At 45.1% G+C, this 14,704-nt stretch overlaps 1 protein-coding gene across 4 annotated transcripts in view; it reads right to left on the bottom strand.

Moving 5' to 3' along the window:
• The window catches only part of FTO (FTO alpha-ketoglutarate dependent dioxygenase), a 414,727-nt gene that overhangs the window by 190,425 nt on the left and 209,598 nt on the right, over window positions 1-14,704 (bottom strand). For all 4 annotated transcript variants that reach the window (XM_040633312.1, XM_040633313.1, XM_008702630.2 and 1 more), the window contains exon 8: window positions 13,105-13,229. In XM_040633312.1, the coding sequence (XP_040489246.1) occupies window positions 13,105-13,229 (125 nt within the window). The remainder of the gene's footprint in view (window positions 1-13,104; window positions 13,230-14,704) is intronic.

Below are 14,704 nucleotides of genomic sequence, written 5' to 3'. Positions count from 1 at the left end.
TTTGGGTGCAATCTTGGCATTGCATGTGGCCTCCGAACCCCCCCCAACATCAGCCTCATTCTCTTAGTGACACAGCCCAGGGCGAATGGTCTTGCGTGCCTTTGGGGAGGCGTGAAAACGCTCTGAGATATCCAGGGGCAAACCAGAAGCTCGGGGACATGGCAGGGCTCTCGGGCACCGTTCGTGCACGCTCTGCTCCAACCGGAACGGAGACGTACGTGTGCAGCCGTCCTGACTTCACACACCCTCTCCGACTCCCCCGCCACGGCCGGCTCGCCATGCTGCTAGAAGATGCTGCGCTTACCACAGCTCCCGGTTCTCAGCGGCCCCTCAGAGCTCTCCAAGCGAGACCACATGCAGAATTTCAAATGAAGAAACAGCAGCCGAAAGATCATTTACAGTAACTCTACAAACAAGCTAAATGAAAGACTTGTGTTCAGTCATTAAAAATAATAATGCCAGGGCCCCGAGGGCTGAAATGTAAAGCTTCGACTTCGTGTGAGGAAACAGAAAGAGAGTGTGTTTATTATCCCAATAAGATAACCTGCTAATTTATTTAGTAGGCAATTTTAGAGCACATTCGTTCGCAGTGAAATCTCACTTTATCAGATTATCTGAACAATAACAACCACAAATAAAATGCTCGTCGAAGCCACGGGCCTTCCGGGGGCTGTGGCGAGGCTCTGCCGTCCCCGGCCCCAGCCCGGAGTCAGTTATAGAGTCATCTCCCTCACACTTTGCAGATGATGCCTAACATCACGCCAACAGAGAAGAGGAAAGGTCTCCGGACCTGCCTCCCTACAACAAGTTTCTGTAAAGTAATGAATACAGACAGCTCGGGGACCATTCACCCGCGCTACCTGCCTCTTCCCGCCTGCAAAGTGAAACCACCAGGGATTGGCAGAAGGTACTTGTCTGACAGGGCCGGGACAGCCTTTCTCCTCGGTGACAGCCCGGGCCTACCCTCTTCAACCTGACCCACCGTAATTCCTTCACAACGCGGCAGCGAGGCAGCTGACAGGAGCAGCTGCAGCTCCTAAGCGAGATGGATGGAATTTTCCTAACTAGTTCCCCAAGTTACATTTTACCTTCAAGATAATTTATGAGCTGCTCTGGAGCCTTGAAGAGACAATATGCTTGCCATAAAATTAACTGTAACAGTCTTGTAGGTTATAATTAACACTGGGAGGGTAGCACCAACTGGATGAAACACATGGCATAATTGATGGTGAAACTGGAAACGAAGCAAGCTAACAAAATCATTACTGCGCACGCTGCCTTAGCAAAACCTCTGCTTTCCGAGGGTTAATTACAATCGCCTTCCAGGGCCCATATTCCAGGAGGGAAGGGGCCAGAGCTGGGCCGGGGGTAAGGGGAGCTGGAGGTTTGGCTGGCAAGGCCACGGGGCACCTGGACGGATATGGAGGCTGTCTACAGTCTGGAAAGAGAGGCATGCCGAACCGAGAGCCACGCCGAGCATCTGGCGGCAAGCTTCTGGAGTTCAGACTGAGCCCTACACAGGCCTGCCTCATAGACATGACTTCGTTTTCTCGGTAAATAGCATCTTTTTCTTTTTCGGTGAAGAAAAAGATATGGATAAAAAGAAGAGACTCGCAACTTCCAAAATGCCCTTCAAAAGGCTTATGATATTTATTTAGAATACGACAGAACTCAAGCATTTCAACTTGACGTGGGCATGTCTTAGTGAAAAATGAAGATAAGTCCACTAAACCTAAAGGTTTATTGAACTAAAAAGTACCCTGTCCAGAGGAGAGGATGGAGAGAAAGCTAATCAGAAAAGTGTCAATCACTCCCATCCTGGAAAGAAACGCGAAACTATTCCGTTCGTGCACAGACACGAAAAGGCCTGATCGATACCCTGAAAGTAGTGACTATTCTAAACACCCTGGCATCACTCAAATAATTTCAATAAGTAATGTGAAGGTGATTGACCTATTTTTGTTTTTTTATTTGTTTTGTTTTCTGTCCTGAGACAAGAGGTGGAAACTCATTCTCGTGTGTGATACAACACTGTCCCCTACAGGCCGACAGAACCGTTCCTTACCCCTCCTCCCCCCATTACTTCCTCAGCTGAATGCAGAGTCAAACTTTTATCTGTAACCTGGAATATACGGCACGGGGGTAAACTTGTTAAATGCGCTGGGGACATCCCAAGGTAGAGTAAGATCATGACTCCCGGGCGCGGTGCATGGTTTCCTAGACATAAACACGCTGCGTAGCGGGTGACGGGCCCATCACAGAGTAGCTAAATGCTCCCCGTTCACCTGAAGGGAACCCACTCAAATCAGCCTTGACTAACCAACCCAGCCTCAAAATTACTCCACTTAGAGAATTTACAGCTTCTTAGAGGCTAAACTTTGATGTTCTCATCGGCACCCCTGCTCCCACTTTCTAAAATATTGTAACCAATATAAAAGAAGGACACAGCTATAAAGGTAATAACATTCCTTGAAGAGACTTATGGCAGGGAGATTCATAAAGCATGGGCTGGAAATTACTTCTTTATAAAGACAGGGGCAACCACAACTAAAAAGTGCCAGACTTGTTCAGGTGCCAGAGGAAATAAACCTTTACAGATACACACTGCCCTTCTCCACGTGAGACAGGATCCTGGAAGGGCTCTGAGCCCTGTATTGTGGGCCCCACAACAAAGTACTAAGTGAACCTATGAGTGGTCGTAAAGCCCTGTTGCTGCCCCTGCAGTGGCCTTCCAGCCTGGGTCTGAGCTGGGCCACACTGGCCTGAATGCCATTTCCACCATTAGCTGTGTTGTCTTGGGCAAGTTACCCTATGTCTCTCTGTTTGTTTTCTTACCTCCTAAACCATTTAAAACCCTGGCACTTAGTGAGTCCCCAGTAAATGGGAGCTGCTACTATTACTAATATGAGCACAACTGCAGATTTCAAGGACAGTGGGGGTAGAAGGGTGAAGCCATCAGGAGGAACACCTACCCTACCTCCAGCTGCTCCCTGGGATCTAACTCACAGAGCCGCCCCTCGGCCAGCGGGAAGGTGCCTTTCAGGTCACCTGGATTGAGCTGCTTCTCTTTTAGATGGAGTTGTTGAGACCCTGAGTGTCTGTGACAGGCCCCAAGTTAACAGCCAGCTGGAGACAGATTTAAACTGGAGTTCAGGCCTCTGTCAATTCTATGTGATGGTGCTTAGTGCAGGGCACTAAGGCACAGGACAAGATCCGTCTAGTGTTCATCCCTACCCAAATTCAGCAAGGTGGGGCCCCTACCATGAGGCTGGGGTTTTACTTGGGGGCATGCTTAAAATGGATGAATGTGGCTGGGTTTATTCTCGACTTTTCTGTTTTGATCTAAAGGTGGTGGGTAATTTTTACTGAGCACCTAGTATGGTGCGGGTACTTGCTCTGGGGTGTTTTATGTGGGATTTCTTCATCAGCCCTCTGAAATAGTATTTATCCCCTGAGCAAGGTACAAAGGAGAAAACTGAACTTCGGAGGGGTTAAGTAACTTCCCTATAATTGCCGAGCGTTATAGATGTGTATTACGCAATACAGTAAAATAAAAGCTGTGAAAGAGCAAAAGTCAGGATTCTGTGCAAAGAAAGTGGGAAGAAAGGGAATAACCCAGACACCCTGCTCAGAATCCATGCTCCCAACGTCCATGCCACGTTAATGAAATTTGCTCTGAAAGAAAGCAACCTCCCATCCCCCCATTTATCATTGAGAACTAGATCCCTCTGGAAAGAAGTAGCCCAGATTTTATCCCCTGACCCATAATCACATATAGATTTCTCCCCTATTTCTCCCCCCTTCTGGAGAGAAATTGCTCCCTACCCACCTGCAGCCAACACAACTTCACAACTGAGCAGTCTCCCCCACAATGGCTGGGCATATAAAGACAGTCACACAAGAACCTGCCACACTGTCTTCCCTTTCTTCCCACTTTCTTTGCACAGAATCCTGACTTAAACTCTTTCACAGCGTTAATTATACTGTATTGCATAATACATTTCTCCCAGTCAAGTGTTACTCATCTCTGTAACCTCAAGGCCTATGAGAGTGTCTGCTACCAGCAAGGCACTCGATAAATATTTGCTGAGTCAATGCATGACTGACAGCTCACTCGAGGTAACCGTAACCACTGTTGAACTACGGGGGTGCATTAACACGCACGATCCCCCACCACCTCAGAGACAGGCACGGCTTCTCTCTTAAGAGACATTTGTGAGTGTAACCTGGCCTGAATTTGAGCCTTCGCAAAGTGAAGACCTTTAAGGTGACACCGTTTTTGAAAAGTCACTGGGACCCGGAGTGCAGACTGTCTAAGGAGAAATGAAGGCTGTGGGCCCCCCAGCACGGCACCCCTTAGAAACTGGTATTCTGTGAACAGTTCGCACAACTATGACGTACCAGAACTAGGACGGCAAGTTTCCTAACAAGTGATCGTTTTATGATGCAGATTGGGAAAGAAAATGTTACATCTTTCAAATGCAGGACCGTATTTTGGTTCTGCTGAGTGTTGTTGAACATGCAGGCCCTGGCAGTTTATGTACACTTGTCAAAAGACACTTGCAGAGTGGCACTTCGGATCATAGTTCTTGTCTGTCCTCCACTAGGACATAAGCCCCACGCGAGCAGCACCTTCCTCGGTGTGATTCCCTGCCGCATTTCCAGCACCCAGAACAGTGCTTGACAAATAGCAAACCCTCAGTAAGTACTGGTTGAATAAATAAATGGATTCATCAATGCTTTCTCAAAAAGTTTAAGAAACACTGCCTATGAGAAATAGTCAGCAACCAATCACAGTCAGAATCTGCCAGGAGTGGAGCTCACACTGAAGCCTACAGTGTTGATTTTACAAATAAGATGCGCAGAAGTCAATTGGCTTTTGTCTCCCATAAAACTGTTCAAATAATGACAGTAACAATGGTAATAACATTAACAACACTGGCCTCCTTAAGATAAGTTGCTGTATCTTGGAAAAAAAGGTAACCCTATCTCTAGACTCATTTAATCCTTGCTCTAAATTTATACAATGTTTCAATTCCTACACATTTATGAGGAGGTTTTATGGAGTTACCGGGTTTTATGGAGTAATCTGGTTCAGATACACAAAGGACATTCTTCTGCCAAGGGCAGCAGAAAGCGGAGACTGCAATTATTAAAGGAGATGGGACAGATGCATTAAAAAGGAGAGTCAGAGATGGCAACTGGCAGGCGAGTGCCTCCCTGTTTCTCCCTGGAAGCTCCTTCACTCATTCTTCCCCCAATCTTGCAAACGAATTCAGCCAGTTGCAGTGGACCGCTACTGGACCACAGACGCTACAACTTCTAGCTCCCAACTAACTCGGCCCGAAGTAGCAGCCCCTCTCTCTAAGGTGAGTGACAGCAGTTGACATGGTCAGACGACTCCATCACAGGTTGTCTCAGAAGATAGTAACATCAGCCTCATCACCCCATAGCCCATCCTTGGGGCCAGTGGTTCCCCTTCGTGTGACCACAGTTCCCCAGGGCGGCAAACAAATTCTGGCCCAAATGTCAAGTCACCAAGGCTGATGCTCATCACTGCACTGAAACCATTAAAGGCACATCAGGATATTAGCAGGTGACCAGCAGAAAGCAACTGCCTGGAGCAGGTAAAATGCAAACTGGAAGTCACATAAAAAATATGTATATATGTAGACACACACATGTATATACGTATATATATATATTTATTTCAGAGAGACAGAGCAAGCGCATGGGGGGCGGGGAGGAGCAGAGGGAAAGGGAGAAAGAAACTCAAGCAGACTCCATGCTGAGTGAAGAGCTCGATGCGGGGCTTGATCTCATAACCCACGAGATCATGACCTGAACTCAAACCAAGAGTAGGACGCTTAACTGACTGCACCACCCAGGTGCCCCTGAGGTCACATTTACACTCAGCATTGCGCCTCCTGGCCTAAAAGCCATCCTCTTGTGCAGAGAAATGGCTCTAGGGAGGCCTTTCCACCTCCCCCCAGTTCTATTTCATATCCAGGAATGGCAAGGGATCAGGAACAGCTGCCTCAGGAATGAGACCCTATCTTTTTGTCCTGGTCCCAGCTCAATTCCAGGGTGTTCGCTTCTGGGCTCTTCCTCAAGTACCAGAATCAGCCTGTGCACACGGCATCCCTCCTTGCTCGTGCCGGAAGCAGGGGTCAGGGAGCAGTCTTGGGACTTAGACACCAAAGAACTATATATCAGAGATCTCTCCTTACATCCAATCTCAAGGTCTCCACCTCGGGCAAGACAAGATGAATATATACCCAAAAAAGCAACAGGCTGGCATCTCAAGTGGTCATTCCTCTTCCAAATTAAGAAGGAACTCAAAGTACTTAGAAATACGGGAATGGGTTGAGAGGAAAGCTCTCCTGTTCAGCCAGCCACTGAATAAATCTGAGTGCCAGGCACTGTTCTAGAGGCAGGGATCGGTGGTAAACAGGCACTGGGGTCCCGGCTCGTCCAGGGCATGGTTCTAACAGAGGAGCGATCTGAACTGCAGGTTTTACAGTTGGTGAACTGGCAAATCCCCGGCCCTCACCCAGTTTACCGTTCTGGTAGGAGAGACAAAATGTCAACACGGAGTCAAGTACACACATAACACATGTCAGCTGATTCCTTTTTGTAAGCTCCTAGCCAACGATAAGTTCCCTTGGAGCAGACTCCAGGGCTAAGTCATCTTCCAGGTTCCTGCAGAAAACGAATGAAAATCTGCAGGCTAGCCACTGTGTTCCTGTTATCCCGCCCGGCCCTCCCCCACCTTCAACAACACATTATTTCAAAACTGACGCTGCACCACGCTCATCTTAATATTTCTCACAGCATTTCGCATAGTTATTTGTATATAACGAGCACTCGATAAATAATAGTTCTGGACTGGATCAACTTGTCAGTTTCGTACATAATTCAGGCCTGCCAGGAGGCAAAAGGAGAGACCACATATCTACGGGAAATAACCTTAATGGGCTAGTCTCAGGACCAGAGTGGATCCACAGAAGTCACTTCCACAAACTATTTAACTTGCTGCACCCAGATCACAGCTCAGAAGCTGATTCACTTTAGAAAAGGTTCTAACAGCTAGATTTGGGAGCTCTAACAAAGATGGATCCGTCCAAAGTGGATCCATCCCTGAGGTAAATGAGATGGTCACGGTTATGGTGACTGTGGCCAGTGATAAGATGGTCAGTAAAAGATGGTTCTCTTGTCCAGAAAAGGGCTCACTTGGCAGGTTTTTGAGCTGACAAAGCCCAATATGGGGAAGATGTGTCTATAAAGCCATCTAGATCCAGAGAGCTCATTTTAACTGGAAGCAAGTAGTTTCGAAAGCTTTTCTAAGAAACTGCCATAAACATTTTTTAAACTGTTCTCAGCACCATTTTATGGCTCCTCGGACCCAAACGAAGTTGTCTGCTATGGGGCTATCGAAAATCCTGCTGGAGCCTAGAAGTGGAGGAGCTGTAAGTAGACAGAGTTTCCATTTAATCAGTGACATTCCTATCCAGTGTGTAATGCTCAGAGACGCTGTAACGGAGGAGATGTATGAGAAGGGGAGATGGAATGAGGAGGGGAGAAGGAATGAGGAGGGGGGTCTCCCAAAACAAATAACCGGGGGCCACCTGCAAATAAACAAAGGGCTGGGCCTACCCAGGGGAGTAGGGAAACGGGCCCAGCTGTATTCTCATGACAACTTCATTTGGAGCTCCCTTCCCTCCATACGCCACATACTCCTAACGGCCGTGAGCTCCTTCCCACTGAAAGGGCGTAAGTGCTTATGTCAGCCGTGTTTTTAAGTCCCCTGAATAAGAACCTAATGGTCTTATATAAGCACATGAAAAGATGTTCAAGACATCCTTCCTCATCAGGGAAATGCAAATCAAAACCACAGTAACAACCCTAGGATATCTATAATCAAAAAGAAAAACAAAGGAAAGTAAGTGTCGGTGAGGTTGTGCCGAATCTGCAAGCCTTGTGTACGACTGCTAGGAGAGCAAACGAGGGCAGTGGATGTGGAAGACGGTCCGGAAGTCCTCAAGTGACCGTATGACTCAGCAATTCCACTCCTGGGTTTACACTCAGAGACCAGAAGACGTGCCACTCAAAAACTCGTACACAAATGTACCCAGCAGTGTGATTCAGAAGAGCCAAACAGTGAGAACAACCAAATGTCCAGTGACCGATGAATAGATAAACAAAACGTGGTCTAGTCATACAGTGGAATATTACTTGGCAATAAAAAGGAATGGAGTACTTAGGCTACAACACAGATCAACCCTGAAAGCATTGTGTTAAATGAAAGAAGCCTGATACAAAAAAAATCCCATAGTGTAGGATTCCATTTACATGAAATGTTTGGAACAGGCAAATCCGCAGAGACAAAGTAGGTTAGTGCTTGCTAGGGACTGTGGGGAGAAGAGGGGATTGAAAGTGGCTGTTAACAAGTCTGGGGTTTCATTCTGGGGTAATGGAAATGTTCCGGAATTGGATAATGGTGAGAGGAACAATCTTGTGAATATACTTTAAAAAAAAAAAAGTCATTTAATTGTACACTTTAAAATTATCAATTTTATGTTACATGAAATTTTGTATTTTATGAATTATATCTCAACTGGGAAAAAAAAAAACGAACCTTAATGGCCTGGCTTTCGTCTTATTTTTTTGTATTTGCATCTTCCTTAGCAAAAATTTAAAGGCACTGTTTCCAAGTGAAAAAGTACCGTTAATTCTACAAGTGTTCCTCAACTCCTCCTGCTAGCCTCCACCTGGCTCTCGGCTCACTGTAACTCCCCACGGGCAGACACGGTCAAGTCAAAACCTAAGATGAAACATACACTGACTTTGGATAATGTTTAGAAGCTTTTTGTTTCTATGTTAAATGTAACTACTGTCTGGGCGACACTTGTATATGCAGACACTGTAGTTCAACATAAGAGGACTTTCAATAGTATAGCAATTCTAGTCTGCAAAGACGTCTACAGGGAAATACTCTCCTGAGTGGGCTGGAGCAACCTGCCGCTCTCTTGTGGTTAACGATGGTTCCACCACCTTCCTTTCCACTGCCTTCCACAGCCCCTTTCTGGGAACTTGCTAGAATCTCATCCCCAGACACATTCTTCAACTGGCTGCCAAACGCGCGTGCTCATGCCCAGCCTCTCCCGCGGCGCTCTGTGTATGGCACGTATACCAAACATACAAAAATGCTAATGGAATCAACTCATTCTTGTTTCAGAACACAGAGTCACGGGCTGTGCCCGCCATCTCGGAAGGAGGGTACAGAGCTTTGTGAAGCCCGACGTCGCTGGTCGGCAGCCAGGACCCTCTATGTTCACAGGGAGCTGGGAGAGAGCTTTAAGTAGATTACTCTTACCAATTAACAGTAAGCGAACAAGCAGCTTATGACCTGCCTACTGCCGGCAATAATTAACATCGCTATGATGGTTCTTTGAAACAGGAATAAAGAGAGGAACAAACCCATCTACTCAATTAACATTATGTGCTTTTGTCCTCCTTTTACAGACAAGAAATTGCGAAGTTGTGGTAAGAACAAAACAGCGTCTGGGAGTGACACGTATATTCAGTATCCAAACATGCGTCATGTTCGGTGGCCAGAGGCTGAAGTGGATTGCAATTTTTTTGTAGAGCATTTTTCTCGAACACTTGATTTACCTACATTCGCTCAACTGAACTAGCGAGCTGAAAATTACAGATCTGCTTCTCATTCTGACATGTTCAAGGTAAAGGAAGCCCATTCCTTCCCTTCAGCTGACTATGGATAATTATTCCACAATAGACATGCTCTCAAAATTCTCCACGAAGTCTCCACTAGGGATTTGCAGAAAATAAACCAAGGCGCCGATGTTTTGCGATATTTTATTTAGAAAAGCAGCTCGGGCACAGACACAGAGCTGTACCTTTTCTTCAGCGTACTTTTCAAATGATAATTTCTTCCACTGTCACCATTAAATCTTAATCCATTCCAGCTCCTTGCATGGGTCATTGAGTCTATATGTACTGCTGTTATTTTAAAATGTTTCCCCTTGGTAGGGAGAGAGGGGGAGACAAGACGTTGAGAGCCAGATGGGCCTTCTTCACAGTTCATTTATCAGACCTAATACGCGGGGCTCCACCCTCTTCTCTTGCACTATTGCGGTTAAACCCCCATATAATTTGGTAATCATTTTCATTATCAGAGAGTGACCCTCACGCAGCCTAGCCCGGGACACCCAGTCCCTGCAGCTGCTCTTTTTCGGCCTTTTCCTACAGTAAACCCTAAGAACCTCAGGGTTTATTAGCTGCAGACTGACCTTTGGGCTGCGGAGGTCAAGAAGGGGTCAGATCAGAGGGCTTGCCCAGTTCTTTAAAAGCTATAACAAGCTGTCCATCAGGCAGAGTGGACTGTATAAACAAAGCCAAATCTTCAGAAATTCTGTACCACTTCTGTTAACACTTACCCTGCATTCACACAGCTTCTGATGTACTTTGGCTCATTCAGCTCGGGGGAAGTGAATAGACAGCCCTAATAAGCCTATTTGGAGAGGCTTGTTTATGGGATTACCGAGCTTGGGGAAGGAAACCCACAACATTCAGATGTGCCTCTGGAATCGCAGGGTTGTGTGACACTGTGACAAACTCGGTTACCCCGAGTCATGCAGAAGTGACACGTTCCTCAAAAAGCTAAATTACAGGGAACATATGCTTTGAGTTTAAGAGACTTCAGGGAGTCCCAAACAATGGCTCGGCTCCTGGCCTGAGAGAGAGACAAATACTTCAAAACCCCGTTACAAGTTCTGCTTTAAAATATTCTCCCTAATATCATTACTGTAGAGGAAACTGCCGGAGGGGGGGCGGGGGTGGGGGACCTTTATGACAATGGCCTCCTACGAAAGTCACTGCCAGCTGCAGTCTCCGCTGACCCACATTTCTTGAAGCAGTGCTCTTCGTAACGCATTCTCCAACGTGCAATAGAAGGTAATTAGAGTCATCTGTATTTAACTTGCAGAGGAGAAAATTTCTATTATCTAATCTAACTGATCCCCTGATAGCTTCGATGAAAGGAAAATACTGTAACCTATTGTTGGCCTTTGGCGAGCGCTAATTATTTTCTGTCAAAGCACATTTTGCCTCGTGTAATTCCAAAGTACACAATGGGCCAATCTCTAAAACACAGGCGGCTCGATGAGCACGGCGGTGGGTGTTTTATAACTTTCACCACCACCCGCCCGATGGCTACTCGGGCCAGCGCCCGGTTCCAGACGGCCAGAGGACGTCTGTTTATACAGATCATATGGGTGAGTCTTTTAGATAGGTCACTGGGATGGGAAACATCAAATGGGGGTGGAGAAGGGGTGAGGGGGAAGGATTATGGTTATTTAATACTCTGAAGACACTTTTCCTTCTGAGCTCTCAAGACATGACCCTCTTGAAATTTGCTTTCAGGTGTTTAGTTTTAAGGGGGTCTGCAGAGTGTCAGCTGCTAAGCTCTTTCTTTTCTCCTCCCCTACCACAAAGGACTTGAGAATTTTTGTTTCAGATGCTAGACTCCATCACCTTCAACACTGGCTCCAGCTCCTGATTAAATTGTTAGCAGTAAGGGCCAGAAAGGCTGAAACCAGACTCCTTTTAAACAGGCCATTTTGGGCATGTTGTCTGATGATTTGGTGTACTAGGAAATTATTGTTAACAAACCAAATGCACTCAACAGAAGACAGCCATCCTCAACATTCGGTCTCGGAGCTGCGCTGTCCTTGGAGGGGTGGTGGGAGGGTGGGGGGCAGAAGAGAGATTACAGGGAAATTCATCCTTTCTTTCTCTCTTTCCTATTTAATAAGAAGCACCAGGGGGCAAAGATGTAAAAGGTTAAACACAGAGAGAAACACATCTTAGATGTCCCCACATGGATATTCCAGTATTTAATAAAATATACATACTTCAATGAATATATATGCCGAAGCTGGAATACAAGAAAAGTTAAATTGGAGATTATTTAATTACTGTAGCTGAAACTGTCATTTACTCTGGTCTGACTACACTACAAAAAAGAGGGGAAAGGGAGAGTATTTAAAATTATACTTTTAATACAAGTCTGAATTTAGAGATAATACACATACTTGAGAAGCAGCTTTGCAAATACCCAGTCGAAATGCACAGTTCGTACTCTTTACTGTCTCCTTTCTTGGAAAACGCTCATCTTCAGCCTTGTTCAGACAAACCAATTTTCATGCAAATCGTTACTAGTAAAGCCATCAATGATTACAAACTCTGTTGCATGAACTCATTTGGAGAAATATTATGTTTATCAATGTTCTTGACTCCCAGGCACACAGGATTCTTAAGCATCAAATAAGACTCCGAGACAAAATTCAGCATAATCTTCCTGACTCCTCTCCCTCTTGCTGAGAGACAGGTGATAATCCAACCTTTTTTACCAACTGCAGATCTAAAGGGTAAACCTAACGTTTGGGGGAAGTGGTTCCCGCCTTCCACCCATCAATTGTTTTTCAAATAAGAGCAGGATAACAGAACCCAGAGTACGCAAGCCTCAATTCTGTAAAAACTGATGATCTGTAGAAACGTTCTACCAGTAACAGCTTTCTAACCACAGGTAAGTCCATGAGCAAAGAAACTTAAGGCTGAAGCCAACATAATTCCTACTTGGCCAATTCTAAAACTGGGGTTGATAAATAGACCACTTTCAAGCAATGTGCCTCTCAATGAGTGATGTAAGAGCACCGTGTGAATTTCCCAGACATCTGCCCTAACTAAACAGCAATGTTAGTCTCTTAGAGTGTTGATTAAAAGGGTCCTTAGGCATCAGGTAGTTCTATCCTCTTGTGCTCAGGATACAAACATTTATGTGAAACGTTACCACTCAGGGATCAATCGTATACACTACAAGATGACATCATGGCTCAAGACGATTAATGTAGGTACCACGTGCAGGAGAGCTACATTTGGCTGAAAGCATCTGTAACTTACTGATTTTTCATGGCGCCTCCAATGAGAGGGATGAGGCCCATCGTGAGGAAGGGCTCAGCCGAATACAGCTCTCGTTTTTTTTTTCAGGGACGACAAATCCCATTTCAGCAGAGAACTAACCTGGCGTGCCACTCCCTCCTCAGGTTCTGCCGGGTAGTGAGCGAGGCAAGGATGGCAGTCAAGATTTCATTCCTTTGTTCCACGGGGACCCCCTCTCTTCTAGCTTCATGGAGCACAGCATTTGTCTAGAAGAAATGGTCCAAAAAAGAGAGAATGGGAAAAATTAATAATAAAAAAAAAAGCCCATAAGCAAATAAGGACAGTAAATCAATGGCTTTTTTATTACAGTTCCCCTGCTAACAAATCAATACAGTAAATTATGGTCAAAAATGGCCAGCATATATTTTGTATTTAATCAATGTACAAGGCGCATAAGGTAAACTTTAAAGCTCCATTGCCTTAAGTAACACATCGAGATGCTGTATGTTCTCACTCTAATTTCCTCAGTGCACCAACGGTCTTTTTCCTGGGAACTGCCTCCCACGAGCTATTATTAGAAATGATTTTCACGTACACTTCACTGTGAGTTGTTTGTTTTGCCTTTTAAAAAAGAGCAGTCTCAGACTTTCGCTCGCTCTGTTTCCTGCCACCCAGCTGAGGATTTCTGCACTGCCTCTCCTATTTGAATCATTAATTTCTATTTACAGCCATGCCAGCAATTTTTTTTTTTTTTTGGTTCACTCATTTTCCTTGCTTGTTGCAAATTCAAGAGCTGGCAAAGAAAGAAACAATAAGAGTACAAAAATCAAATTCAGTCTCAATGAATCCTTCCAGCTTTAAAAATCCACGACATAATTCAAATAATATGTACAGGGATTCTTGTGCACAGCAGACTTGGGATTTGAGGAAGGATCACTTATTCCACGGTCACGGCTACGGTCCTTAAGAGAAATTCGGCTCACAGGTGAGTACAAAACACTGCAGTTTCTACCTAGCATCGGAAAACGTCAGATGTTGCTTTTAGAAATAGTGGAAGCCCCCTACACATCATGCCCGGCTCACTCTAACAAGAAGCATTACATCAAAACTCAAATCTGAAAGTGTCATTTCAATTTTTTCTACAACTCATTCCTGTATGCTCGTTTTGCACACGTGTGTTTGAAACGTGCAAATTCATGTAACATTTTAAGAAACAATTAAGAAAACAATATAGAGTATTCCATTGGCATTTGAAATGTGACTGAGGAAATGCCTTTCAAGTTTTAATCATGGAACTTTTCATCACACGTATTTATCTTCATACAACTGGAATCGAAATCTTGAGAATTTAGACATGTTTTTCATTTAAAGTTGGTGTGGCTTCTTTGGAGATGTTATACCCAAAGCAAATGCTAAAAGGAGCGAACCTGTTACTTTCTTCGTACTGGTCCTTATCGGACTGATGCCAATGCTTTCATTCACTTAAAGAGCACACTCACAATTTTGTCCTCATGTAACTTGAAATACTACTTCCTTACTTCTCTATGGCATTTTGCAATGTATTCTGAATGCCTTCCATGACAGCCTTGAGAAGAGGTGTAGTGAACACTTGTTGTCTGGCTGCCTTCCATCCAGACCCCATCCCCCTTTCCTGTAACAACATCAAACCTTCTCTTAGGGAAGTCTTTTATTGTATGCAGTCTTAGAGAGACTGCCAACTAAACAAAGTGTCCCGCTCTCT

The sequence above is a fragment of the Ursus maritimus genome, unplaced genomic scaffold (genome assembly GCF_017311325.1).
Source record: "Ursus maritimus isolate PB19 unplaced genomic scaffold, ASM1731132v1 scaffold_19, whole genome shotgun sequence".
In the NCBI taxonomy this organism is placed as follows: Eukaryota; Metazoa; Chordata; class Mammalia; order Carnivora; family Ursidae; genus Ursus; species Ursus maritimus.
Note: the sequence above shows the minus strand (reverse complement) of the source record. Positions and strands in the feature narration are given on the sequence as shown.